Source organism: Chrysemys picta, chromosome 2, assembly GCF_011386835.1.
Source record: "Chrysemys picta bellii isolate R12L10 chromosome 2, ASM1138683v2, whole genome shotgun sequence".
Lineage (NCBI taxonomy): Eukaryota > Metazoa > Chordata > Testudines > Emydidae > Chrysemys > Chrysemys picta.
This window is the reverse complement of record NC_088792.1, coordinates 265783553-265810915: the sequence shown is the minus strand read 5'-3', so window position 1 is coordinate 265810915 and position 27363 is coordinate 265783553. Positions and strand designations below refer to the sequence as shown.

The 27363-nt window shown below is 43.7% G+C and overlaps 1 protein-coding gene across 5 annotated transcripts in view; it reads left to right on the top strand.

Annotated features, from left to right (window-relative positions):
- The window catches only part of SAMD12 (sterile alpha motif domain containing 12), a 230306-nt gene that overhangs the window by 55165 nt on the left and 147778 nt on the right, over positions 1-27363 (top strand). For 3 of the 5 annotated variants that reach the window (XM_005287293.5, XM_065586060.1, XM_024105221.3), the window contains exon 3: positions 7396-7525. In XM_005287293.5, coding sequence (XP_005287350.2) covers positions 7396-7525 — 130 coding nt within the window. The remainder of the gene's footprint in view (positions 1-7395; positions 7526-27363) is intronic. The other 2 variants (XM_065586062.1, XM_065586061.1) reach the window with 1 other exon arrangement.

Sequence of the window (27363 nt, the reverse complement as noted above, 5' to 3'; positions counted from 1 at the left end):
TTTTGGGAAAGGAATGTGCAAATTAGGTGCTTAATCAGGAAGCATTTAACAGACAAAAGAGCTTGGAAAACTCCAATCCACATAAGAAGTCTACCTGAGGACGTTCAAGGTAGCATGTGGGTAATGGCTATTACCTGCAAGTCCTGAGTCATGCATGGGCATGTGACTTGCCCATGTGATTCCGAATCTCCATTTTGTGACTGGACTTTACACAGGGTGAGAAGGGGGTCTCCACCCACAAGAGAGTCTATTTAAAGCCCTGGGAGACCCCTCCATTTTGTCTTCAGCTGGCTAAAGGAGCCTCTCCATCCCTCCCCCCAGGATACTTTAAAGGAAACTGAAACAAAGGACAGTAACTACAGGGGGTGTAAGTAATTGCTGGACCCAGGCTAAAAGAAGATTAGCCTGTAAAAGGGAGCATTCTGGAACTGGTGAGGAAATTATCTGTATTTAGCTTGACCAGGCATGGATTTGTGCATTTTATATTATTTTGCTTGGTGACTTACTTTGTTCTGTCTGTTACACCCTGGAACCACTTAAATCCTACTTTCTGTATTTAATAAAATCACTTTTTACTTACTTAATAACTCAGAGTATGTATTAATACCTGGGGGAGCAAACAACTGTGCATATCTCTCTATCAATGTTATAGAGGGCAAACAATTTGAGTTTATTCTGTATAAGCTTTATACAAGGTAAAATGGATTTATTTGGGTTTAGATCCCATTGGGAGTTGGACTTCTGAGTGCTAAAGACAAGCACACTCCTGTGAGCTGTTTTCAGGTAAACCTGCAGCTTTGGGGCAAGTAATTCAGACCCTGGGTCTTTGTTGGAACAGACCGGAGTGTCTGGCTCAGGAAGACAGGGTGCTGGAGTCCTGAGCTGCCAGGAAAAACAGGGATAGAAGTAGTCTTGGCACATCAGGTGGCAGCTCCCAAGGGGGTTTCTGTGATCCAACCCTTCACAACTGTATTAGCTAGTCTTTTATAACTAACTTCTACAAAAGATATAGGTCATAATGACACCTACTAAATCATCATTTTTCCTAACTTCCAATAAACTTCCAATATCAGAGGAGCCCAGACTCAAGGTCTTCTGACCACCAAGATTTTCAGTCTCACTTGTTTACTTTTCTTTCCCTTCCTCCTGTTCTGATTAGCAGAAACTGTAGGTAGTTTTGACCTTGCTTTTGAAAGCCTGTTTTTCAAATTATCCCTTAATATTTTATTAATTCATGGTGGCTGAATGCACATAATATGGTTGCAGTTGGCTTGATCACTTTCTACTCTACTAGTATCTCAAGAGGATGTTAAATAGCAGCTACTAAATTTAGACGTTTTTAGATCAACTCTCTGGAGAACTTGATTCCAAGAGTTTCTAAAGAGCTGTCTGAAAAGCTCACATGACCATTAATGTTGATTTTCAATAAGTTTTGGAACACGGGGGAAGTGCCAGAAGACTTGAAAGCAAGCTAATGTTGTGCCAAAAATTGAAAAGGGTAAACAGGGTGATGTAGGTAATTATAGGCCTGTCAGTCTGACATTGATCCTGGGCAAGATAATGGAGCAGCTGATATGGGATTTAATTAAGAGAGAATTAAAAGAGAGTAATATAATTAATGCCAATCAACATGGGTTTATGGAAAATAGATCCTGTCAAACTAATTTGGTATCTCTTTTGATGAGATTACAAGTTTAGTTTATAAAAGGTTATAGTGTTGATGTTGTTAGACTCCTGTAAAGTATCTGACTGGGTACCAAATGACATTTTGATTAAAAAAAAAAAACCTAGAAAGATATAAAAGTAACTTAGCACATGTTAAATGGATTAAAAATTATCTCAAAACACAATTTTAAATCAGGAATCATTATTGAACAATAATGTAGTGCAGCGGTTCTCAAACTTTAACAGCCTGAGGACCCCCATTGTGATTTAAAATTTTTCGCAGACCTCCCCCCCCCCACCCCACGCCTGCCCCACCTCTTCCTGCCCCCACTCCACCCCTGCCCCGCTTTCCTGCCTCTTTCTGCCCCCTCCCCCGAGTGTGCCCCATCCCTGCTCCTTCCCCTCCCTCCCAGTGCCTCCTGCATGCTGCTGACTAGCTATTTTGTGGTGTGCAGGAGGCACTGGGAGGGAAGGGGAGGAGTTGATCAGCAGGGCCGGCGGACCCACTGGAGTACCCTGGATCCCAGTTTGAGAAACTCTGATGTAGTGTGTTTCTAGTGGGGTCCCATACGGATCGGTTCTTAGTCCTAAGCTATTTAATATTTTTATCAATGACCTGGAAGAAAACATAAAATAATCACTGATAAATTTTGCATCAGACACAAAAATTCGGGGAGTGCTAAATAATGGAAAGGACAGGTCGCTGATTCAGAGTGATTTGGATTGGTAAGATGGGTGCAAGCAAATGACATTTATTTTAATGTGGCTAATGTCAATGCAGACATCTAGGAACAATGAATGCATGTGATACTTATAGGCTGGAGGACTCTATCCTTGGAAGCAGTGACTCTGGGGGGGGAAAAACGTGGGGGTTGTGGAGGTTAATCAGCTGAATATGAGCTCCCCTGTAGCCAAAAGGGCAAAGGCAGTCTTTGGATGCATAAACAGGGGAATCCCAAGTAGAAGTAGAAAGATTATTTTACCTCTGGAGTTGGCACCACTGCTGGAATACTGCTGTTCAGTTCTCACATCCAGAATTCAAGAAGGATATTGATACGTTGGAAAGGGTTCAGAGAAGAGCCACAAGAACGATTAAAGGATTAGTAGTAGATACAAAGAGCTCAATCTATGTAAATTAACAGAGAATGTTAAGGGGTGACTTGATTATAGTCTAAAACAGAGGTTCTCAAACTGTGGTCCGTGGACCACCAGTGGTCCGCGAGCTCCATTCAAGTGGTCCGTGGATAGTTCCCTCTAAGGTGTGCACCTGGGCAGCCACACACGAGAGAATGAAGGGCCACCCACCTAATTAGTGAAGGCGTGCAGGCGTGGCTCCACCAAGTAAGTGCCTGGACCCTGGGGAAGATGCACATGTAAAGTGAAGTGGTGGCCTCGGGGGGATTAGGAGGTAGGTGGAAGGGGGAAGTAGGGTGATGGGGGGGGGGGGGGGAGGGGAGGGAATTTGGGATGTGCAGGGCCGCGGCAGCCAGAGAAAGAGGCAACTTTCTCCAGCTCCAGAGCTGCGGCTGCCGGGGAAACATGGCCCTCCTTCCTAGCTCAGCTCTGTGGCTGCTGTGGTGGGGGAGAGGGCCCCCCCCCCCTTACCAGCCCCAGCTCGGAGGCTGCTGCAGTGGGGAAGAGAGGGAGAGACCCCCTCCTTCCCAGCCCCAGCTCGGAGGCTGCCGCAGTGGGGGAGAGAGGGCACATCCATCACATTAGAAAGGTAAGACTACGGATATTAAAATATGAGTTGTGCGCTTTTATTTGTAGAACAAAAAAACCTTAATTATTGTTAAGGTTTTTTTATATAGTGCTTTTATTCAAAGTGCTTTACAATAGTTGGCTGATGGTACAAACAACATTTTGGAAAGACCCTCAGTAATTTTCAAGTGGTCCGCGCGGCGGGGGGGGGGGGGGAGTTTGAGAACCACTGGTCTAAAATTACCTACCCGGGCAACAAATATTTAAGAGGCTCTTCAGTCTGGCATAGAGAGGTATAAAATGATCCAATGGCTGGAAGTTAAAGCTAGACAAATTCAGACTGGAAATAAGGTGTACATTTTGAACAGTGAGAGTAATTAACAGTGACTCTCCATCACTGTCAATTTTTAAATCATGAGTGGATCTTTTTCAAAAAGATTGGCTCTAGGAATTATTTTGGGGCAGTTCTGTGGCCTGTGTTGTACGGGAGGTTAGATTATATGATCACATGGTCCCTTCCAGCCACGTAATCTAGACTCTATTAATTCCTGGTTGGTGTATTTATAAAGAAATATAACATACCTAAATTGAGGGGCGGACTACAATGTACTTCCTGCTTTAAGTTTTAGAAGATGTATTTAACTTCTTGCCAGGAAAAAGAGAGAGCTAGGATAGAAGAGACTGAAGATTTATTCACCAGCCAGAGATTTTGCTATACCATAACCTCTGGATTTAGGTTAATAGATTTTCATTATATCTTTTATGGACCTAATAGGATAGGCAAAATGATAACCTGAAACTGCTCTACTCTTTTGGGTTGACAGTAATGGAGACCTGGGACCTGGAGTAATGGAGATTTCAAAACCACTTTTACAAGTTGTATCTGACAACATACATTTGTGAAAGTGCTAGAACAAACTCTGCATGATAGAATAGCGGGGTTGGAAGGGACCTCAGGAGGTTATCTAGTACAACCCCCTGCTTAAAGCAGGACCAATCCCCAGACAAATTTTTGCCCCAGATCCCTAAATGGCCCCCTCAAGGATTGAGCTCACAACCCTGGGTTTAGCAGGCCAATGCTCTAACTACTGAGCTATCCCTCCCCCCAAATACCAAGAGACTCCACCCTGAGTCACAACAGATTAAGAAAACATCCTTGATGACTTCATATCAATTGTAAAGAAAAACATTCATTCAGCCTACTAGTGTAAAACCAAAAGGAGATGGAGAATATGTAAGTGAAAAGAGGTGCAGCACAAATGAGGATATATTGCAAAGTGATCTTTCTTCTCTGCCACCCACCTCAAAGAGGGAAGAAAAAATATTATGTACCAGCTGCATTGGCACTAGCAGACACTTTTGTCCCATGTTCGTTCAAAATCACTTTGACATGAGCCAGTGTGAAATATGTACTGCTAAGTAATTGCAAATTTGTACATGTTCACTCTCCTCGACATAGTGAATACAGGCCACTGTTACCATGGGTTATAGAAAATATGAAATCTTTAAGAGAACACTTTCATAATTCTCTAGACTCTCTTTTGCAGGACATTTTAAATTGTTGTAGCGCTGACTCTACCCCTCAGAACCCAAATTTTTCTATATAAAAAAGAAATAGTTTGGCCTGGGAAAAATCTAGCCAATATATATTTTGGTTGAATTAAATATGTTTCAGCCATATTGTTACACTACAGAGGACCTAACCCAGAAGGTTTGGGGTTTACCTATGTATAAAATGTGAACTAGGGAATTCATCTAAGCTGTAGAGAAACCAGTTTTGCAGAAATATATCCAGAACATTAACTTTTTTACAAGTACATGACAATTTTAACTGATAGCAATAGTTAAATACCAGACCAGTGTAGCGTGCTGGGGGGAGAGAGGGGTGGAGGAGAGAGAATCCTGAAAGAGACAAAAATATTATCAGTCTGTGAAATTGATCCTTATTAACATGTGGTTCTGCTCTGCAAGTGATTATGTAAAACTCATTGTGGAGTTTATTGTGTCTCACTAACTACATATCAAATTTGTTATATTTACAAGTAAAATTATTGTTTTTCCTAGCTTTCGGCTGTGTGAACTCAGCCTGGGACCTGAAATTCAAGCTGGGTTCTCACCATTAGTACCAGATATTCTGCAAGCCAAATTCTGTTCTCTGTTAAAGCACTGCAACCCAATTAGGATGACCAGATGAGAGGAAGAAAATATCGGGATACGTGGGGGAGGAGGGGGTCCCGGCAGACCAAAAAAAAGCGAACTGCCGTCCGGAGGGGAATTGCCAAAAAGCCGAACATGTCCGGGAAAATGCCGGCCGGGCACTTCCCCTCCCGCGGCTGCTCTGCTCCTCCCCTGACTCTTCGGCTCTGTTTAAGAGCCGAGCTGCCCGAGTGCTATGGGCTTTGGGCAGCCCCCATGCCTCCGGACCCTGTGCCGCCGGAGGCCCGGGAGGGAAAGTGCCTGGCCGGGGGCGCAGGGTCCGGAGGCATAGGGGCTGCCCGAAGCCCACGCGCTACCGGCTTCACGGTTTTGCCGGGCAGCCTCCAGACCCTGCGCCCCCGGCTGGGCGCTTTCTCCTCCCGGGCTCCAGTTGCGCTGGGGAAGCGCCGGCCGGGGGCGCAGGGGTCTGGGGGCTGCCCGGCAAACCGTGAAGCCGGTAGCGCTCGGGCAGCCCTTTTCGCGTGGCTGGGAGTGGGAGGGAGGAGGGGGTGGAGTTAGGGCGGGGTTGGGGCGGGAGTTGGGGCGGGGGCATGGGTGGGGGGAAATGGGCGGGGGCCAGGGCCCCGTGGAGGGTCCTCTTTTTTTATTTGTTAAATATGGTAACCCTAGTCTGGTCACCCTAAACCCAATTATCCCCAAACTCTGCCCTCATTGATGCAGGAAGTTGCACAGGAGGTCATGAAGATTTAAAAAAAAAAAAAAAAAAGCTTGACATTAGAGCCCAGGTTGAGTTTAATGGACTGATTGGATTTAACTAATAGGCCAAACCACTTTTTACTTCTAAATATAGCAAATTTGGTATGGACCCAATAAAATCTGAAGCCCCATTAAGTCAGTTGTAAAATCACTTTTATGAATAAACACTCCCTGCTTCAGAGAAAGAGGTGTACTTTGTAATCTAGAGCATGAGCTAAGCCACCATGGGTAGGCAACCTATGGCACTTTTCAGTGGCACTGACACTGCCTGGGTCTTGGCCACCAGTCCAGGGGGCTCTGCATTTTAATTTAATTTTAAATGAAGCTTCTTAAACATTTTAAAAACCTTGTTTACTTTACATACAACAATAGTTTAGTTATATATTCTAGACTTCTAGAAAGAGACCTTCTAAAAAGGTTAAAATGTATTACTGGCACGCAAAACCTTAAATTAGAGTGAATAAATAAAGACTCGGCACACCACTTCTGAAAGATTGCCGACCCCTGAGCTAAGCAAAGAGGCATAGTCTATGCAGAGTTGGCATGGGAGAAAGAGAGCCAGGATTTGTAACATCTTGACATCCTCTTTAATAAGTTGTCTTCTATCAAGAGTAGGATCATGTGAAAATTAAGAACATTGGCCAAATTCTGTGAAAAATTGCACATTCAGTGACTTATCATATTTAATATTAAATAATTAAATCTGCACTAAGTAGTATTTAGTATCAGTGTATATACTAGTCACCATTAAAAAGTTAACATTTAACTATAGCTGTAACTATTGAGGTATCTCTGTGGGTAAGTGCTGACTTTTTCTTGTGATCATTATGGAAAAGTGGCAGAATCTGGCCCTTTATGACTTAATTCTTTATACACGTTAAATTCTGAACAGGTAAGAGAAAGTGTTATACTTGTGTGATACAAGGAACACGCAGAGAATCTTGCACTAAATATGATCCCTCCATGTAAACTTGAATAACTGATCCTCATATCCCTTGCACTTTTGCCTCTAAGGAAGGCAAATAGAATTATTTTTCTAGATTATATGAATTACCTTAGAAACACATCTGATACGTAGGGCTAAATACCATTTCTTTTCCTGTTCTGTCTTTCCAGTCTGGTACTGTGAAACTGACAAAGCCAGTAGCTCTGTGGACCCAGCAGGATGTCTGCAAGTGGTTGAAGAAACACTGCCCTAATCAGTATCAAATCTACAGTGAGTCATTCAAACAGCATGACATAACGGGTAAAGTATGCAGTATCAGAAATATTTCACTGTTTTTGTTAAATTGCTTTTAATCCTGCCCTTAAATAGGTACAAGTATACAGTAAGGACCTTTGATAATTAATTGTAAATTTGCAGCAGAATACACCAACTTGCCTCAACCTTAGTCAGCTGACTGTTCTCTATTGCTGAGAAAAATAGATTTGGAAGGGATAATTCAATGGGGAAAAGGGAAGGTGGGGGTGAGTGTATATATATATATATATATATACTCTAAGAACTGGATCTTGCTAGACTGCCAGTCCACATACTTGTCAACTGGAGCTGATTGAAATCTGGAATTCTCATTCTGCAGGACATTTTGAGGGGGGGGGGGGGGAAGAAAAGTTTGCAAATCAGAATGAAGACTATAAATTTCAAAATATTCCATGAGCAAAATTGTGAAACTTCATTTCAACCTTATTGAAAAGTGTTATTTCAATATGGCCGAAATGTTTCTTATAGACTCAACTTATGATATATATTATAATACAGCAAAGTCAAAACATTTGGACTATTGTATTATGTTATGTCATGCTATGATATGACATAATAGTTTAAATGTTTTGAGTTTTATGTGATTTAGAACAACTTTTCAAAAACTGTATAAACTGGCTTTGAAATTGGTATATGGGGGTCATCTTCCATCTTTGGCACCACCTTGTGGCGAGGTTGGGTGACAGGGCAACTCTGCCTTAGTTTCCCTCCCTCTTTGATGGGTTGCCCACCATCTAGCCCCATTGACCAGGTCACTGGTCATCTTTTTCCCCTCTTGCTTGTTTGGTCTCCTAAAGTATTGGACTCTGTGGCCCTAGATGAGGGATACACACTCCCTGGGCCCTTGCTCAATTGTTCAAGGCCTTAATAAGCCCCTTTGCTTGGCTTCGTAGGGGAATCCAGGCCTGCCATCCATCCTGGGTTTTAGGCCAACAACCCTTTACAAAGTGGCTGTCTCCAAGCTTTCCCAACCTCTTACTGTTTCCCTGGCCTACTTTCTACCATGCCTCTGAGTTACACCCTGTGGTCACCCAGTTTCCTGGGCAGCTTTTCTGTTGCCAAAGGCACCTACTCTCTGTGGTTCCTCAACCTCATTGACACCCACCCCATTCTTATGCTCTGCAGTTGTTTTATCTCTGCAACTATTGTGAGTCTCCCAATCAGCCCCAGCTGAGTAGGCAGGCAGTTACCCCATAAACCCTTTAGGCTGATACAGCATGGGATCTGTTGACCCTGTGACAGAAATTTTAATTGGGAATTGTTGGTTTGGTAATTGGTTTTCTAATTAGTTTGGTAACTGGTACTTGGATTCCTCAATTCAGGGCCATCAGAAAAATTTCAGCCAGCTCTATTGTCCACATTTCAGAAGTTTTTCAGGGACAATTCTCCAAATAAATAGAGTTTTCTGTGATGAGCAAGTTCCCAGTCATCAAAACCTCCCCAATTTTAAACTGAAATTGGCTGCTTTGCATGCTTTTTTTCCAAAGATTGTTTATTTTTATGATTTTATGATTAAAAGTAATAAATGATCATTAAAATGAATGTTTAATAAAAAAAACTAAAATTAAAAAAATTCAATTTGAATGGGGTTAGGGCATGTGACTTGAATGGGTCCATGGGACCAAGGACTGGGCTTTGCAGCAAGGCTGGGGACTAAGGGTGGGCGGCCAGGGAGATAGCCAGGAGCTTTACTACTCAGCTCTGCTGGCAACCTCTCTGTCTCCCCCGGTGTCCATCCAACCAATTTTAAAGACCAACAGCTGAGTCAGAGTCCCACAGATTCCCTGAAGTCCATCTGAAAGTGACTGCTCTCTAATGAACCAGAGTGGATTGACAGAAAGCATCTGCCTCCTTAGCAGAACTGCAAGTTTTGACAATTTGGGCTTCAGTTTTCACCTCTTCTGGTCCCCTTGTTACTTAAATGTATTAGGACAGGATGGTTGCAGTCTAGTTGTTAGAAATTGGGAGCTTGCAACTCCACTAGAGGCAGATGCCTCCTGTAACTTCAGAAAACAGAAGTAGCTGGTGTGTCTGAGCAGTTCCCTTGGTTGTAGTCAACAGACGACTATTAGACTATGAAGAATAAGGGGAATAACTATGTGTTTAATTGTAACATTTAAAAATTTGCTTGTATGAGAGAAGTTATAAAAATGTGTATGTGAAATGTGGATTTTGTGGGGACTGGGGTTGATTAGCTAGGGAAACACCTACCTCACTAAGAGAGAAAATAAGATAGATAAGATGAGAAAATATCATATTGCCTCTATTTAAATCCATAGTACGCCCACATCTTGAATAGTGCAGATGTGGTCATCCCATCTCAAAAAAGATATATTGGAATTGGAAAGGGTTGCCCTTTTCTGAACAAAAATTATTAGGGGTATGGAACAGCTTCCATATAAGGAGAGAGTAGAAAGACTGGGATTTTTCAACTTGGAAAAGAGACAACTAAGGGGGGGAATTGATAAATGTCTATAAAATCATGACTAGTGTGGAGAAAGTAAATAAGAAAGTGGTATTTACTCCTTCTCATAACACAAGAACTAGGGCTCACCAAATGAAATTAATAGGCAACAGGTGTAAAACAAACAAAAGGAAGTATTTCTTCACACAAGGCACAGTCAACCTGCGGAACTCTTTTCCAGAGGATGTTGTGAAGGCCAAGACTATATCAGGGTTCAAAAAAGAACTAGATAAACTCATGGAGGATAGGTCCATCAATGGCTATTAGCCAGGATGGGCAGGGATGGTGTCCCTAGCCTCTGTTTGCCAGAAGCTGGGAATGGGCGACAGGGGATGGATCACTTGATGATTACCTGTTCTGTTCATTCCCTCTGGGTCACCTGGCATTGGCCACTCTCGGAAGGCAGGGTACTGGTTATGTTCTCCCTGCCCCCAGTATGCCCCCAACCCCCGAAAAGGAGGGGTGAGTAATGACTGTCAAAGCAAAATTTCACTGATGGTGAATTTGCAAGTTTTCCGCTGCAAAAGTCGGTAATTAATTTTCTAAAATGTTACATGGAAAATTCAGTTGTTCTCTGGAGTGTTTTTGTGCCAGATTGGGGACCTCAAGTGCAATCTCAACTGAGTCTTAGCTACAGAGTTGCTACCAGTCCCCCATAATATGGGCATGTCCATCAATGTATATTTGTATATATGTGGTTGTGTATAGATATAGTTTAAAGTAATAAAACACGGTTATAAAGATGTGGTCAGTCATCACTTTGACCACTTTTCTTTTATGTTCTATTTTCTCTGTCTATTGTTCTATTTGCTATTCTTTAGATTAAGATGATCATGGCAAGATATATGCCTCCCTTTTGTATGCACAGCACTTGCCATCTCATGGCAGTTACCGGAAAAAAAATGCACTAGCCCCACGCTGCCTTTTTTTGGGTGAAAGCACTCCATGGGGATGTTGAAATGCAAACAAAAATCTGTCTTTATTGTACTTACACATTTACGTGGGAACACATTAATTGCAGATTTTATAAAACCTTAGGCCCGACTCTCCATTGTCTAGCACCTTGTGTTGTCATTTACACCAGTGTACAGAGATTGTAAAATGCTGCTGTTCTGATTGGGTAGCCTGTTATGCCCACTTCACATTGATGTAAATCACAACACGAGGTGCAGGGCAATGGAGGAGCAGGCCTTTATTTTTATAAAATAGTCTGGCAGCATCCATTAAAATACTGGGGGGAAGGGCTTTTCTTATTGTTACCCTTCTGTTATAGAGCCTGAACCTACACGACTGAAGACAGTAGGAGTTTTGGCTTGCATTGACTTTAAAGGGAGCAGGACTGGGTCCAGGGTAAATAAAGAACAGCTATCCTTGGGAAAACCTATCAGACTGGTGGCAGCATAATAAGGAATATGCCTAAATAACTGCTTGTTAATGTGTTTTATATTTTTAAGAAACCTTCCATCATCTCTTGTTTTTTTTTTTTACACCGAGCCCCTGAAGTGTGCTAATGTATCTCTTCGGAGCAAGAATCTTTAATGCTATGATCATTAAACAAACCTCATTCTGTCAAAGTAATACACAAGAGGCACGTAAGCCCAAGTGAAATAATTTGATTTGGAGGCACTTGAAAGGACACAAGCCTTTTTTTTTTTTTTTTTTAATTAAGGTTTTAAAGAAGAAATGAACAGGAGTCAATATAATAATTTTTTTAGAGACTAGAACATATTCATATGTGCAAAAATGCACATGCTGCAAATCACCTCTTAAACGCTGTCTAATTCTATAATATCAAATAGAAGCTGGCATTAAATCTTCTATGCTGCCTTCTGCTATTATAAAATACACATACAAATCTGGTTCTTAAATATGAGCAGATTTAACTTATCCACTTGAATGCCAAATGTGAGGGGTTTATCATATCCGTGTGATCCCAAGATTAAGTAACACATTTTTGGAAGGATGGCCTTCTGGTTAAGGTACTAAACTGGAAGTCCGAGAATGCCCAGCTCTGCTTTAGACTTCACTTCTGAGCTTGGGCAAGACATTTAAGATATGTCTACACTGAAGTTAGACACTTGCGGCTGACCTGGGCTTGGGCTAAGGAGCTGTTTAATTGTGGTGTAAATGTTCGGTAGAGCCTTGTGTTGGATACAAATTTATATGTATGGATGTGGATATCCGCGGATATAAATTGGTATCCGTGGAATTGCAGGGCTGTCCCGGGAACCATACCGGCAAAAGGAGTGGAACGTGGGGCTGCCGCTCCCAGGAGCCAGCGCCCCATGCCAGCAGCTCCTCCGGCATGGCTGTACCGCCCCCCCGGGCACCAGGCTCACTGGTAGCTGTCCCTGGTCTTGCTCTTGTGTTCATATGTTGTGCATGCTCCCAGACAGGAGACGCAGACAGCCTCATGCAAGGTGTGGGGACAGGGCTGCAGGTGGTACAGCCACGCTGGAGGAATTGCTGTCGCGGGGCGCTGACTTCTGGGAGTGGCGACCCCATGTTCTGCTCCTTTTGCTGCTGCAGTTCCCAGGAGAGCTCTGCAGTTCCACAGATATAAATTTGTATCCGTGCAGTGCTCTAATGTTCAAGTTGTCTGGGACCTTCTGATTTCACATACCACAATTTAACCATTAGGCTTTTGGCCTACACGATGACCAGGAACAGGAAGGAGCTCCTTACTGGCACTGGGTCCAGTGGCACCTTCTAGGGGCAAGCTAGCCCTGATCTCATTGTCCTGACCATTTCCAGTCTGCCGCTGGTCCCTGAACCCTCGGCACCATACGGAGGCAGAGAAGGGTATCACTTCGCCGAGGGAGGACTTTTTGAGTCTGAAGGGACTGCTTGTGCGGGTCGCCCCGCCGGCACCTGGCCAACAGGTTAGTAGCTATACTGGAACCTTGGGGGTTTCCCCTGGTACCGGGTCCTTCCTCCCATTGATTTTACTCCGTGGTTTTGGAGAGGCAGCCTACTGCCTCTTCCCTCTCAGCACCGGACACCAACTCTGGTACCAACCCCAGTATCAACGTTCAGGATATGTCTCCCAGGGATGTCACTGAGGATGAGGAAGAAGCCCTTCATTGTATCGGCAGCCAACAAGAGGAACAGTCAGGGCCAGGTGAGCGCTACCAGGTGATGCAAAAAAACTGGATTCAAAGGGTAGCTTTTAACTGCATTTCTCTAACCAGCAAACTTTGCTGGTGAGATATGTTTACAATCTGTGGAACTCCTTGGACAAGTTCAAAGACTCTCTGCCTCAAGATTCGAGGCAAGAATTTATTGCCGTCTTGGAAGAGGGTAAGAATATAGCCAGGACATCTCTCCAGGCAAGTCTGGATGCAGCCGATGCAGCAGTGAGGACAATGACTTCTGCTGTCACCATGAGGTGGTGTTCTTGGCTCCAGTCCTCAGGACTTCCTCACAAGGTCCAACAATCCATCCAGGACAGGACCTCCATTTCGAAAGCGTCTCACTATTTTCAGAGTATCAGAGGGGTAGCCGTGTTAGTCTGAATCTGTAAAAAGTAACAGAGGGTCCTGTGGCACCTATAATGAATGGCTATCCAACTACAGAAGCAGTTTCTCTTCCCTTGGTGTTCACACCTCAATTGCTAGCAGAGCACCTCACCCTCCCTGATTGAACTAACCTCGTTATCTCCATACTGATTTATACCTGCCCCTGGAGATTTCCATTACTTGAATCTGAAGAAGTGAGGTTCTTACCCACGAAAGCTTATGCTCCCAATACTTCTGTTAGTCTTATAGGTGCCACAGGACCCTCTGTTACTTTTCACTATTGTCAGAGTAGACAGAAACAAAGTTTCATGGCCTGATGAATTCTAGAGCCCACCCTCAGGACATTGGGCCTCTAAGCTTCATCTGCTTCTACGAAGCATTTCAGGCCCCAACAGCTACCTCATTTCTCGATGCTGCTTCTGGTACAGGAGCTCTACAAATGGAAGACGTTACAAATGGTGTCCCGCTCCAGTCCACCTCAACCTCCTAGCTGGGGCTTCATAGGTACTCCGGTGGGCCCAAGCAGACCTCTGTAGATGCACCTGAGGATGCTATACCAGTTTCTGCTTCAGATCCTGCCTCCCTTTTATTTTTGGACCATTCCACATAACATCGGGCCGCTGGGTACTAAGTACAGTGACAATGGGCTATACCCTTCAGTTTTTACTCACCCCACCCTCCCACCTGCCATCCCTGTCCCTCTTCAGGGACCCTTCTCACAAGCAACTTCTCTCCCATGGGGACTGTGGAAGAGGTTCCTCAAGACTTGAGAGGAGGGGAATCTACTCCCAATATTTCCCAATCTTGAAGGCCAAGGTGGGCCTCCGGCCCATTCTTGACCCATGTCAACTCAAGATATCTCAAGAAATTGAGGTTACACCTGGTCTCCCTGGCCTCCATCTTTCCCTCCCTGTATCCAGGGTACTGGTGTGCTGCTCTCAACTTAAAGGACACATACTTTCACATTTCTGTTTTCCATGGCCACAGAAGATTTCTCAGATTTATTGTGAATCAATGCCACTACCAGTTCACTGCTTGTCCCTTCAGCCTGTCCGCAGTCCCTACGTTTTTCACAAAGTGTATGGCAGCAAATGGTGGTAATAGTGGCCTTCCTCAGATGGCGAGGAGTCCAGGTATACCTGTACCTCAATGACTGGCTGGCTGATCAAAGGTCAGTCAGAAACTCACGTGCAGAACAGCATCAGCATGGTCCAGTCCACCTCCCAGGCACTGGGCTTGTTGATAAACGAGAAGAGTCGACTCTTTTTTCAGTTCAGAGATTAGAATTTATTGGGGCAGTGCTAGACTTGACCAGACCAGAGCCTTCCTTACAGAATTCAGACTGTCAAACCTGCTATCCAAGATCAAGGTACACCCAATTATGACTTCCCAAGTTTGCCTCAAACTTCTGAGGCACATGGTTCAGCATGCAAGGCTGTGTCTCAGGCCCCTACAGCTGTAGCTAGCATCAGTTTACTCCTCGAACAGACACCACTTGGACTTGGTGCTCACTGTTCCTTCCTTGGTCCTCGCCTCTCTAGACTGCTGGAAGGACCCAATGTCGGTAATGATGGGGTTACCCCTTGTCACCCTTCAGCCATCAGTGGTTCCTAGTCTTGGATGCATCAGACCTAGTTTGGGGAGCTCACCTCGACTGCCTCAGGACTCGGGGCCTATGGTTCCAGGAAAAACTATCCCTGCACATAAAATGTTTGGGAACTCAGGGCTGTATGTTTCCTTCCCCAGATCTCAGGCAAGGTGGTGCAACTTCTCACAGACAATACCATGGCCATGTTCCATATCAACAAACGGAGGTGCTCAGTCCTCTGCTCTGTTTCAGGAACCATCCCATCTATGGGACTTCTGGGTGAAGCACTCCATCCACCTGGAGGCATCACATCTTCCAGGAGTCTGGAATGCACTGATGGATCACCTCAGCAGGTCATTTTCCTCTCACCACAAGTGGTCCTTTCACCTGGAAATCGTCAGGTTCATCTCTCCAGGTAGACCAGTTGGTGACCAAGCAGAACAGGAAGTGCCATCAGTTTTGCTTGCTGCACAGGCACAGTCTGGGCTCCCTCTCTCATGCCTTCCGGCTCCCATGGTCAGGGCCCCTGCTCTACATTTTTCCCCTGGTCCCTCTGGTTCATAAGGCCCTCCTGAAAATCAAGTGGGACAAGGCAAGAGTTATTCTTATAGCCCTGGTGTTGCCACACCGATACTGGTTCGGCACACTACTGGATCTATCAATAGCATCCCCTCTTCTGCTCCATCCGTACCTGATCTCACAAGATCACGGCCAGTTGCTCCACCCATACCTCACCTCCCTTCACCTGATGGCATGGATGTTACATGGCTGAACCCAGAGGAGCAGGCCTGTTCAGAGCAAGTTTGACAGGTCCTGCTAGGTAGTAGGAAACCATCCACTAGGGCTACCTAGCTGGCCAAATGGAAATGCTTCTCGATATGGGCATCTCAATGAGGTCTCTCTCCAGTTCATTCTTCCCTGCAGGCTATCAGCATAGAATCATATAATCGTAGGACTGGAAGGGACGTCAACAGGTCATCTAGTTCAGTCCCCTGTGCTCGTGGCAGGACTAAGTATTATCTAGACCATCCCTGACAGGTGTTTGTCTAACCTGCTCTTAAAAATCCCCAATGATGGAGATTCTACAGCCTCCTTAGGCAACTTGTTCCAGTGCTTAAATACCCTGACAGTTAGGAAGTTTTTCCTAATGTCCAACTGAAATTGCTCTTGCTGCAATTTAAGCCCATTGCTTCTTGTCCTATCCTCAGAGGTTAAGACGACCAGTTTTTCTCCCTCCTCTTTGTAACAACCTTTTATGTACTTGAAAACTGCTATCATGTCCCCTCCCAGTCTTCTCTACTCCAGACTAAACAAACCCAATTTTTTCAATCTTCCCTCATAGGTCATGTTTTCTAGACCTTTTTGTTACTCTTCTCTGGACTTTCTCCAATTTGTCCAAATCTTTCCTGAAATGTGGCGCCCAGAACTGGACAAAATACTCCAGTTGAGGCCTCATCAGCCTTGAGTAGAATGGAAGAATTACTTCTCGTGTCTTGCTTACAACACTCCTGCTAATACATCCCAGAATGATGTTTGCTTTTTTTGCGAGTGTTACTGTTGACTCATATTTAGCTTGTGATCCACTATGACCCCTTGATCCCTTTCCGCAGTACACCTTCCTAGGCGGTCATTTCCCATGCTGTATATGTGCAACTGATTTTTCCTTCCTAAGTGGAGTACTTTGCATTTGTCCTTATTGAATTTTATTCTGTTTACTTCAGACCATTTCTTCAGTTTGTCAAGATCATTTTGAATTTTAATCCTATCCTCCAAAGCACTTGCAACCCCTCCCAGCTTGGTATCATCTGCACACTTTATAAGTGTACTCTCTATGCCTGTATCTAAATCGTTGATTTAGACAACAGAACAGAACTGAGCCTTGCAGGACCCCACTTAATATGCCCTTCATTTGCCTGTGAACCACTGATAACTACTTTCTGAGAACAGTTTTCCAACCAGCTATGCACCCACCTTATAGTAGCTCCATCTAGGTTGTATTCCCCTAGTTTGTTTATGAGAAGGTTATGTGAGACAGTATCAAAAGCCTTACGAAAGTCAAGATATACCACATCTACCGCTTTTCTCCACCCACAAGGCTTGTTACCCTATCAAAGAAAGCTATTCGGCTGGTTTGACACAATTTGTCCTTTACAAATCCATGCTGACTGTTACTTATCTTCTAGGGGTTCACAAATTGATTGCTTAATTATTTGCTCCATTATCTTTTCATGTCCATGAACTCCGAGCCCACCTCCTAAGGTATTGCTTGTGAGTTATCTAACATGGAATGGACATGAGCAAGCACATGAAGAAGAAAAAACGGTTACTGACCTTCTTCTGCATGCAGACATGACCTAAGAGAAGGGGAGTTATCTGGCAAGAAGGAACTGAGAGGGTGCGTGGCTGGCAGTGCCCCTTATACATGAGCCCACTTGGGTACCAATGAGGGACAAATCTCCGGCAATTTGCATATGGTGCGCACACACCTAACATGGAGTGGACATGAGCAACACATCTCAAACAACAACAGTTACAGAAGGCTTGGAGTCTGCTAAGGTTACATGTAGACTCTTAGAAGCGTGTTATTCTTTTCTTTTTAACCATTTTCTGTTTCTATTATCTCTGCTCAATATCACTTAAGTCTCTGTTCTTTATTAATAAACTTGTTCTTGTTTTATTATAATTTCATCTCAGTGATGTTCTACTACAGTGAGGGTGCATTCTCAGTGAAGCCAACCGTTTGATGTGTATTCTGTCTCTTTGGAGTCAGCAGAGTTGGTATTTCTGTGGGCATCCAGTGACAGGGACTGGATGATGCAGAGAAATGCTCTTCCAGGGGTTCTGAGAACTGGGGGCACCAAGAGGAAGGCAAGGAAGGGATTGGCAGTCTCTCCAAGGGTTGATTGGGCTGACTAACAGACTGCAGTGTCAGGGAGCAGAGACACAGTTTAGCAGCAGCAAGTTTCTCTCTCACTGAGGCAGAGGAGTGAGAACGTGACTTACAGTTCTGGACATGCTGAGAAAGTGTCACATAGATGAAAGATGTTTGTAGGAGCTAGGTATCATTAAGACCCAGATAGGATCAAAGAGATTCTCATTCATATTCATGTTGTTGATTAATAGCAGTTAACTCACACGATTACCTCAAAAAATTAATCCTGATTAAAAAAATTAATCGTGATTAATCGCAGTTTTAATCGCACTGTTAAACAATAGAATACCAATTTAAATATTTTGGATGTTTTTCTACATTTTCCAATATATATCTATTTCAATTACAGTGCTCACTTTATATTTTTGATTACAAATATTTGCACTGTAAAAATGATAAAAGAAATAGTCTTTTTGAATTCACTTCATACAGATACTGTAGTGCAATCTCTTTATCATGAAAGGGCAACGTACAAATATAGGTTTTTTTGTTACATAACTGCACTCAAAAACAAAACCATGTTAAACTTTAGAGCCTACAAGTCCACTCAGTCCTACGTGGTCAACCAATCGCTAAGGGAAACAAATTTGTTTACATTAATGGGAGATAATGCTGCCCACTTCTTTACTACAATGTCACCTGAAAGTGAGAACAGGCATTCACATGGCACTGTTGTTGCAAGATATTTACGTGCCAGATGCGCTTAAGATTCATATGCCCCTTCATGTTTCGACTATCGTTCCAGAGGACATGCTACCATGTTGATGACGCGTGTTAAATGTGTTAATTAAATTTGTGACTGAGCTTCAGGGGGGGAGAACTGTATGTCCACTGCTCCGTTTTACCCGCATTCTGCCATATATTTCAAGTTATAGCAATCTCTGATGATGACCCAGCACATGTTCATTTTAAGAACACTTCACTGCAGATTTGACAAAACGCAAAGAAGGTACCAATGTGAGATTTCTAAAGATAGCTACAGCACTCAACCCAAGGTTTAAGAATCTGAAGTGCCTTCCAAAACCTGAGAGGGACAAGGTGTGGAGCATGCTTTCTGAAGTCTTAAAAGAGCAACACTCCAATGTGGAAACTACAGAACCTGAACCACTTAAAAAGAAAATCAACCTTCTCTTGTGGCATCTGACTCAGATAATGAAAATGAACATGCATCGGTCTGCACTGCTTTGGATTGATCGTTATCAAGCAGAACCCATCATCAGCATGGACACATATCCCCTAGAATGGTGGTTGAAGCATGAAGGGACATGTGAATCTTTAGCGCACCTGACATGGAAATATCTTGCAACACTGGCTACAACCGTGCCATGCCTATTCTCACATTCAGGTGACATTGTAAACAAGAAGTAGGCAGCATTATCTCCTGCAAATGTAAACAAACTTGTTTGTCTGAGCGATTGGCTGAACAAGAAGTAGGACTGGGTGGATTTGCAGGCTCCAAAATTGTATATTGTTTTATTTTTGAACTTACAAATGTAGAATTAAACTTTCATGATAGAGATTGCACTACAGTACTTTTATTAGGAGAATTGAAAAATACTATTTCTTTTATATTTTTACAGTGCAAATATTTGTAATCAAAAATTGTGATCACTGTACACTTTGTATTCTGTGTTGTAATTAAAATCAATATATTTGAAAATATAGAAAACATCCAAAAATATTTAAATAAATGGTATTCTATTATTTATCTGTGCGATTAATCGTGATTAATTTTTTAATCGCTTGACAGCCTTGTTCATATATTTGTTTGGGTTGGAAGGGACCGATCTACTTGCATATTCAAACCACACTCTATCCTGCTGTCTGAGCTTCTCCATATTATTTGACCACTACTGAGTCATCTGTAAACTTTCCCCCTACTTCTATCACCTTCACTCTGGCAAGGATTGACTTCCATTATCCCTGTATCTTTCCTAATAGATGAGTGCCATATGCAGTCTGAGTACCTCTAGTAACATCAATTCTACAAACTCCCTAGCTAGCTTGTTATGTAGCCAAACTGGTCTTACACATTTTCTCCCTCATTTAACCTTATATGTTTTTGCTGCAAATTAAATCCATTGCTTCTTGTTTTGACCTTGAGACTAATGATTGGATTCTGTCTTCTTTATAACAAAATTGTTTATCAAGCACCCAAAATGTGCGAAGTTCTTTCTAGGCATTAAAAATAGAAATGGTTCCTGCCCTAGAGACCGTGAAGGTAGCAGGAGCTGGAAGTATCAGGGGCCCCAGAGACTTCTTCTGCATGCAGACATGACCTAAGAGAAGGGGAAAAAATAGAAAAGAAAAAAGAGCAGTATGGGGGGAAAGCTACAGCTGTCACAGATACAGGAGAATGAGTTGAACATTTGAGTGTCTTGAATGTTTTTAATATGAATCCAAAGTAAATGCAATTAGGTATTTTGAATGGGGTATAGGGAGGGATTGAGGGGAATGGTAGGGAAGAGATGAGTTAATATAAGGAAAAGCATGAGAAACATGTTGAGAAAAGCAGTGAGGAGGAAGGAAAGGATTGATAGGAACATGGAGGGTAGAGAGAAAGAGGCCAACAGCAGAGAGACTGGGAAGGAAGAAGTAGGGACAAACATTCATCAAATCAAGTTCAATTTGTGGGGTCAATCGTGTGAAAACAAGGTCAAGTTGTGCAGTGTAGGCCCATACAGCATAGGGCTTCAGGGATCTCAAGGCCCCACAATTGCATCTCTTATTGCCAGGTCCGGCTCAAGGCACCAGCTGAGCAAGCTGGTGCTTGAGGCAGCAGATTGTTGGAGGCGGCATTCTGCCCAATCCTAGGGGCGGCAGAGCCGCTTTTTTTTTTTCTTCTGCTCCAGCCACCCTGTAGGGGGCGGCGGCGCGGAGAACCAGAGCGCCCTGCAGGGCAGTTCTCTTCCTTCCCTCCCCGCCGACCGGAGCGGAGCCCTCGCGGCAGGAGGCGGCGCAGCGGGAGGAGCCGCGTTTTTTGCTGGTTTTTTTTTTTTTTGCCTGGGGCAGCCAAAAAGCCAGAGCCAGCCCTGCCTATTGCTACCTTCTCTTTCCTCTCCAAAGCTTGAGACTTCCTCTTCTAATTGACCTGGCCGGGAAGGGAGGGCTGCAAGGGCTACTTGTGCCCCCAGAGAGAGAGGGTAAGCCCCATGAAACTAGAGGTCAGGAGAGAGGGCCAGCTTGGGTTTGTATCATTTTTACATTTCTATGATTACAAAACTGAGGGAGAGCGACTATGAAATCTCCCCTGTAAGGTTGCCAGTTCAAATCTGGCCCAGATTGGTTATGACAGCATTGTTACTAGCACATGACTATGACATTTTCGTGGTCTGAGTCTAGTTTCAAGTGGGATGTGCCCATCAAAACCTCCACTACTCCTTTGGCTGTCTAAACCTAGATTCCAGGTTAGAGTTGAGGTGCATTAGCGGAGGAGTGTGTGGAATCTTATGCTGACACAAAAAATTTTTTAAGCTGTATTTTCTACAAAGAGAAACAACTATTTCTATGCTAGACATGTCCCTTTGATCTTTTCTCGTGGATTTCTCATTTTTCCAAACCTGTGGCTGTTGTAGCATTCCTCTGTTGCAGCTCTCTTATGTGTCTTGGAATACAAAATCTTCTGTGTATGCACAGGAGAAAGAGAGAAACAGAGCGTGGTTTTAATAACAAACCAACCAACCCCCATTGTACGCAGACCTGACAGTGTTCCAGATTAAAAAAAAATCAACAGTGCCAAGTTCAGTTGAATAATTATCTGGCTCATTTTGCACATGATAGGCCTCTTAATACACCCAAATACAGTATTTCCCTCCCTGTCAACACCCCTGGTTTGGTGGAGATTACATAGAAGTATCTTCAGTTTAGCACTATCTGTATAATACCCCCCGCCCGCCGCCCCCCTCCCCCCCACACACATATCTCCTTCTCTGTGGTGAAAAGTCAAACCATAACTTCCCCTGTCCTTTGTTTGTGCATTTGCTCTACTGTATTCATGAAGTCTTGACCAGAGCAACTGTATGGTGGGCTGTTGATTTGATGCAGACTGCTTCCATCTGGTGGTAAAGTCACTGTTTCTTTCTGAAAGGACCTTTCAGTTTACTGCCTGGATAAGATCAGTCTTATCTGCAGCGTTCCCTCTGGGACTATGCTGCTGGTGTTGGAACATGAGGGAACAGAGTTTCCTCTGTTTTGTGTTTCCCAGTTGGAGGTTGCTCAAAGTTTTTCATAATGTGGAACACTTCCGAGAGTGATTGTCTCTTGGGTCATCAACCTGCCTGTTTGTATAATCTGTGGCAACTATAGCCTTTTTTTTTTACATGGAAGAGGAATATTAGGAAAGTATGTAATGTAATTTTAGATTATTATAGTGTAATTTAGATGCTGGAAACAGGGAGGAGAGCCAATACCTTGTGACTTGCCTGGAAGTCTGGTTGAAAAATTTCTGTTGAAACTGTTCTTGGATAAATGGAATTTTTCACAAAAAGTTTGTGCCTTGTGCCCCCAGTCACTTTCATAGACTGGGCTCCTCACCTGGACTACATCTGCTATGATGCACTGTGGCCAGGGACTCCTATGATGTACCACTTCCCCTCACCAAGAGGGGAGGAGACTATGGTGTCTCATGGGAGATGTTGTCTGATCAGGAAGCCCAGCCTAAAGAGAAGAATGGGAGCATGGGACAACCAAACTACAACTCCATGCAGCACTGCGGTGGCATTTTCAAATAGAAAAAAGATTTGCAACTTTTAATTTTTCAGCAAAATTATTATTTTTTTATTTATTTACTTGAATTTCCCACAGAACCCCCTTCCTTCCATTTTCCAACTATCTCTACTAGTGGATGATCAGTAAGCAGATCACGAGTGGGGGAATGATGCCCTAGGTGCAGTTGAGAGATCTATTCAATCTCATGAGATGGGAGGGGAAAATGGGTCCAGTCCACAAGTAAGCCAGTGGGACATGCCTGAGCCTTTCATTTGTTAACACCTCCCTAGGTAAAGTAAACCTTTTATCAACCCTCAAACATGTTATGTTCAGCTCTTGCACAAAAAATCATCTCTTGACATGAATGTTCGAATGTCAGTCATTAGTATTCTGATGTCAATTATTGCCCTGCCTCTAACCTAACCTTTTTTGAGAAATGTCCATGAGGGTATGTCTACACTGCAATTAAAAACCTGCAGCAGGCCCGCGCCAGCTGACTCATGCTCACGGGGCTCGAGCAAAGGGGCTGTTTAATTATGGTGTAGACATTAGAACTCAGTCTGGAACCCAGACTGTAGGACCCTGTGAGGTGGGAGGGTCCCTGAGCCTGGGCTGCAGCCTGAGCCGGAACATCTACACCACAACTGAACAGCCCTTAGCCCAAGCCCAAGTAAGCTGGCATGGGCCAGCTATGGGTATCTAATTGGAGTGTAGGTATAGAGTAAGAAAGTGGTGGCAGGCTAAATACACCTCCATTCGATACTTGTCAACTCTTTGGACCCCAACCTGTTGGGCTTTAGACTTAGAGTCAGCATAGGAACATTATTGGTCACAGTGATGTTTGACTATCTCTGGCCATTGGGCAGAGGTCAGATGTCCTTCCTGAGAGTTGAACTTTGAGCTGCCTTTATAACCATCAATCATGCAACGTTACTTGAAACAACTTGGGGAACAGACGATTCTAAAGTGCTTTTATCCGTTCCTTTGAGAGATCCTAGACAGTGGCTTTGTGAAGCTATTTCCCCCTCTGCTGTTCAGTCCTTCAAGATTCCATTTTTTCACCCTTCTTGTTCCGTTAAAGGGGAGCCAATGAGAGTGATTCTGGAAGCTTTGGGCTTCACTATCACTCATATGTTGCTACTTCTCTGTATGTCTCCTCACCGGGCTCAGAGTGAATGGTTTTTTTGCTTCTCCGTTGTCAGGGAAATGAAACCAAGTGGCTGAGGGGTATGATGGAAATAATTCCGATTGAAAGAGGGATACGTTGTGTGGAAGAAGTGGAGTCTGTAATATCACCCTCCGCTGAGGAAGCCTGCTGGCCTACTTTGGAATTGATTCACAATTCCAGTGTCTGACTAGACTCACCATTACTCTGATTCCCACATAACAACAATGGACACTTGGACTAATGGCCAATTCACTTCTGAGTGAGGTGTGTTCAAGGTGTTGGTTACTACCTACAAAGTCTTAAATGATCTAGATCCCAGTTACCTCAGAGGTTAACTCTTCTCTACTTCATCACTATGTGTACGTTTAGCAAGATAAGCCAAGGTAGGCAGGTTATTCTGAGTAGCAGGCGTTGCATGTAGCATTGAGTCTTACTATTTAGACTGGAATGTATGACTCATTTCTCTATCTGCAGGTCTGGAATACCTTGTCATTTAGCCCATCGCTAAATTTTCCTAGTTCTTTATTTTAAAATGTGTGGTTTTGCGGGAGAAAAGTAAAAGGTGCTCTCAATTTGTGGAAGCAGTTGTGTGTACTTATTCCTCCATGTGAAATGTGCCCAGATACCATGGGGAAAGGGGGAATTAATTCTTTATAAATGCATTTTCCTGGGGTTTTCTACTTACTGCTGTGGCGCCTCCTTGTGTTTGCATCTGGGGATTAGCTCTTGACCAGCCTGATGCCCCTTCCTTCAGTTGCTTGCCATATTTCTCTTAGTCTCTCTTTTTCTGGACTTGATTGCCCCCTCTTTGTGGCTTGGCCCTCCGTCCAGGTCACTATAGTTTTCTCCTTCTGGGCTATCAAAGTCTCACTGGACTGGCTGACCTGGTGGCATTCCCAGCAGTTCTCCATTTCAAGGCAATGTCACTTCGCCAGTGGCAGGTAAGGGAACCTCAGCCCACTCATGACTCCGGGTTCCAGCTCAGAGGCCCTTTAATCAGCAGCCAATGTCTGTACCTTCCCAATGTCTCCTGCCATTTCCCTTGGCCTTTTCTGACTTTACCTCTATCAGGGTTCCGTTCCCCCACTTCTCTGGTGTCCCTTCCTTCAGGGCCAGGATCCCAGGGCTTCTCCTCTCCCGCTGCCTTTCCCTCTCTAAGCCCAGTGAGTGACTGCAGGCTTCAACATGGCAGCCCCTTGGTTTTCTTCCTTCCTTTTACTGTCCATTTTCTGGTGCAGCAGCCTCAGCATATGAGGCTATGACTGCCACAGTTTTTGCATAAGCAAAAATCTACATCCTCTCACCCAGTCCTGTATCCTTAAAAAGGCAAAGTAATGTTTTTATAATGCTACCTCACATTCCAGGTACTAAGCCCATAGTCTGAAAGGATTGCGGATTCTCCTTGAGGTATCTGTCCTTCATAAAGAATCTTTCTAGCTGTGTAATTCTCCCTGCATTGCCACAGCAGATGCTTAACTGTTGCTTGGGCTTTGCAGGTGTTGCACAACCTGTCTGTGTCTGTTTCGTAAGTATAAATTACAGTTCAGGTGACAGTGACATGTTAGCACTCGAAATATACCGGTAGTTACTTCACTTCTTCTGCTATAGCTATTAAGTATCCCATTATTCTAAAGTTCAGGACATATTTCATAGAACCTTCATCCTTTTTTTCTCTTTGGTCCATAGTTCTTGTCATTCCTTCTCAAGTTCTCTCGTAACCAAACTTTTGAAGTCCTGTTTATTTAGGGATCTGTATATCAACTTCCTCATTTTTAAGGCATTTTTCCCCCTGCTTTAGCTTCCATTTCGTTGCCTGGTATCCTGACTGTGCCAGAATCCACCCTATTACTATATGTATACCAAATTGTACTATCTCCGTAGTTAAGAACAATATTTCATTGACAGGGGGCACGGCTACACTAGAGTTTACGCCACTGTAAGCTCCCTAATGTAGCTGCTCTAAGCTCTCCCATTGGCTTAACTACTTCAGCCCCCATGAGCAACATAGCGGTGTCCACACCGGTGCTTATGTTGGTGTATCTTATGTTGTTCAGGGGGGTGATTTATTCATTCCCCCCGCTGAGTGAGATGAGTTATGTCGACATAAGCTGTAGTGTAGACATAGCCTAAATCATTCCTGCTTTCTGAGGCTTCCTTTCTAATTGCCATTATACTAGATAAAGAGTCAGTTAAGATAACAATCATAGTTGGGTGTACATCCCTTAACCAGGTCAGTTCCAGAAGTGTGCCCATCATTTCAGACATTGTAATGGCCATAAAATTGTGTAGTCACATAGATCTCTTAATTCCAAATTCAGGGATACAAAAAGCCACTCCCATTCTACCTGTGCTGTCATCTCTAAAGCCGTCAGCATTGGTGCTGACTCTGTGGGTGCTCTGGGGCTGGAGCACCCATAGGAGAAAAGGTGGGTGCTCAGCACCCACCGGCAGCCCTGCTGATCAGCTCCTCACACTCACTCCCAGCACCTTCCGCCTGCCACAATCAGCTGTGGAGTGGCGTGCAGGAGGCGCTGGGGGGGGAGGTGGAGGAGGCGGGACAGGATGGGGACTCGGGGGAAGGGGTGAAGTGGGGGTGGGACCTGGGGTGAAGTGAGGGTCCAGTACCCCCAGGGAAATCACAAGTCAGCGCCTCTGGCCCTCAGTATAGATTTGGCAATGCTGACCCCATTTGCCATGTATAAACTCATAAATAATAGTTGTGGTATTTGACAGTCCTGCTCTTCCCTTTGCAGCCCCTTCCTGCTGCAGACTTTTTGACTTTATACCAGTCCTGCCTGCTCCTGTCTAGTGGGGCCCCATCCTCAATCAGTGCTTTCCTATCAAGCCGATCAGGTTGCTTAGCCCCTTCAGAGCCACACTAATCATTTCTGGATTTTTAGTTGAATCCTATTTTATTTATTTCAGTCAATTTCTTTGAGTTAGAGACCCTATTGTCTCTTAATCTAATCTGCAAAGATCTGTGATTCTTTCAGGTTAAGATTCTTCATAAATCTGATCAACTGTATCCTCCTTGTGTTTAATGACAATACCAATTTATATCAACCTCACTTAAGACCTCACCCAACACTTTCTTCTGCCTTGACACTCAATGTTGTTTTATTTATATTCCTTAACTTAATCCACCTGTCTTTAGTTCCCCTATGAGTATGCATGGAGAACCCTTTCAAATGTCATAGTAAACTCTAGAGCTACTGTGTGCACGGTTTCCTTTAACCACTAATTTTTTTATCATAGCATATACTTTAAGACAAGTGTGATCTGTTCTTGATTAACTCTACTCTTTATTAATTTATATTTCTCAAGGATCTTAGTGTTGATTACTTTATTAATTCTTCCATCAATTTTGAAGGTGTAGTCTCCCTTTTCATCCTCAGGAACTTTCACCTGTCTTCAACAAAATCTCAGAATTAATACCCAGTGCTTAC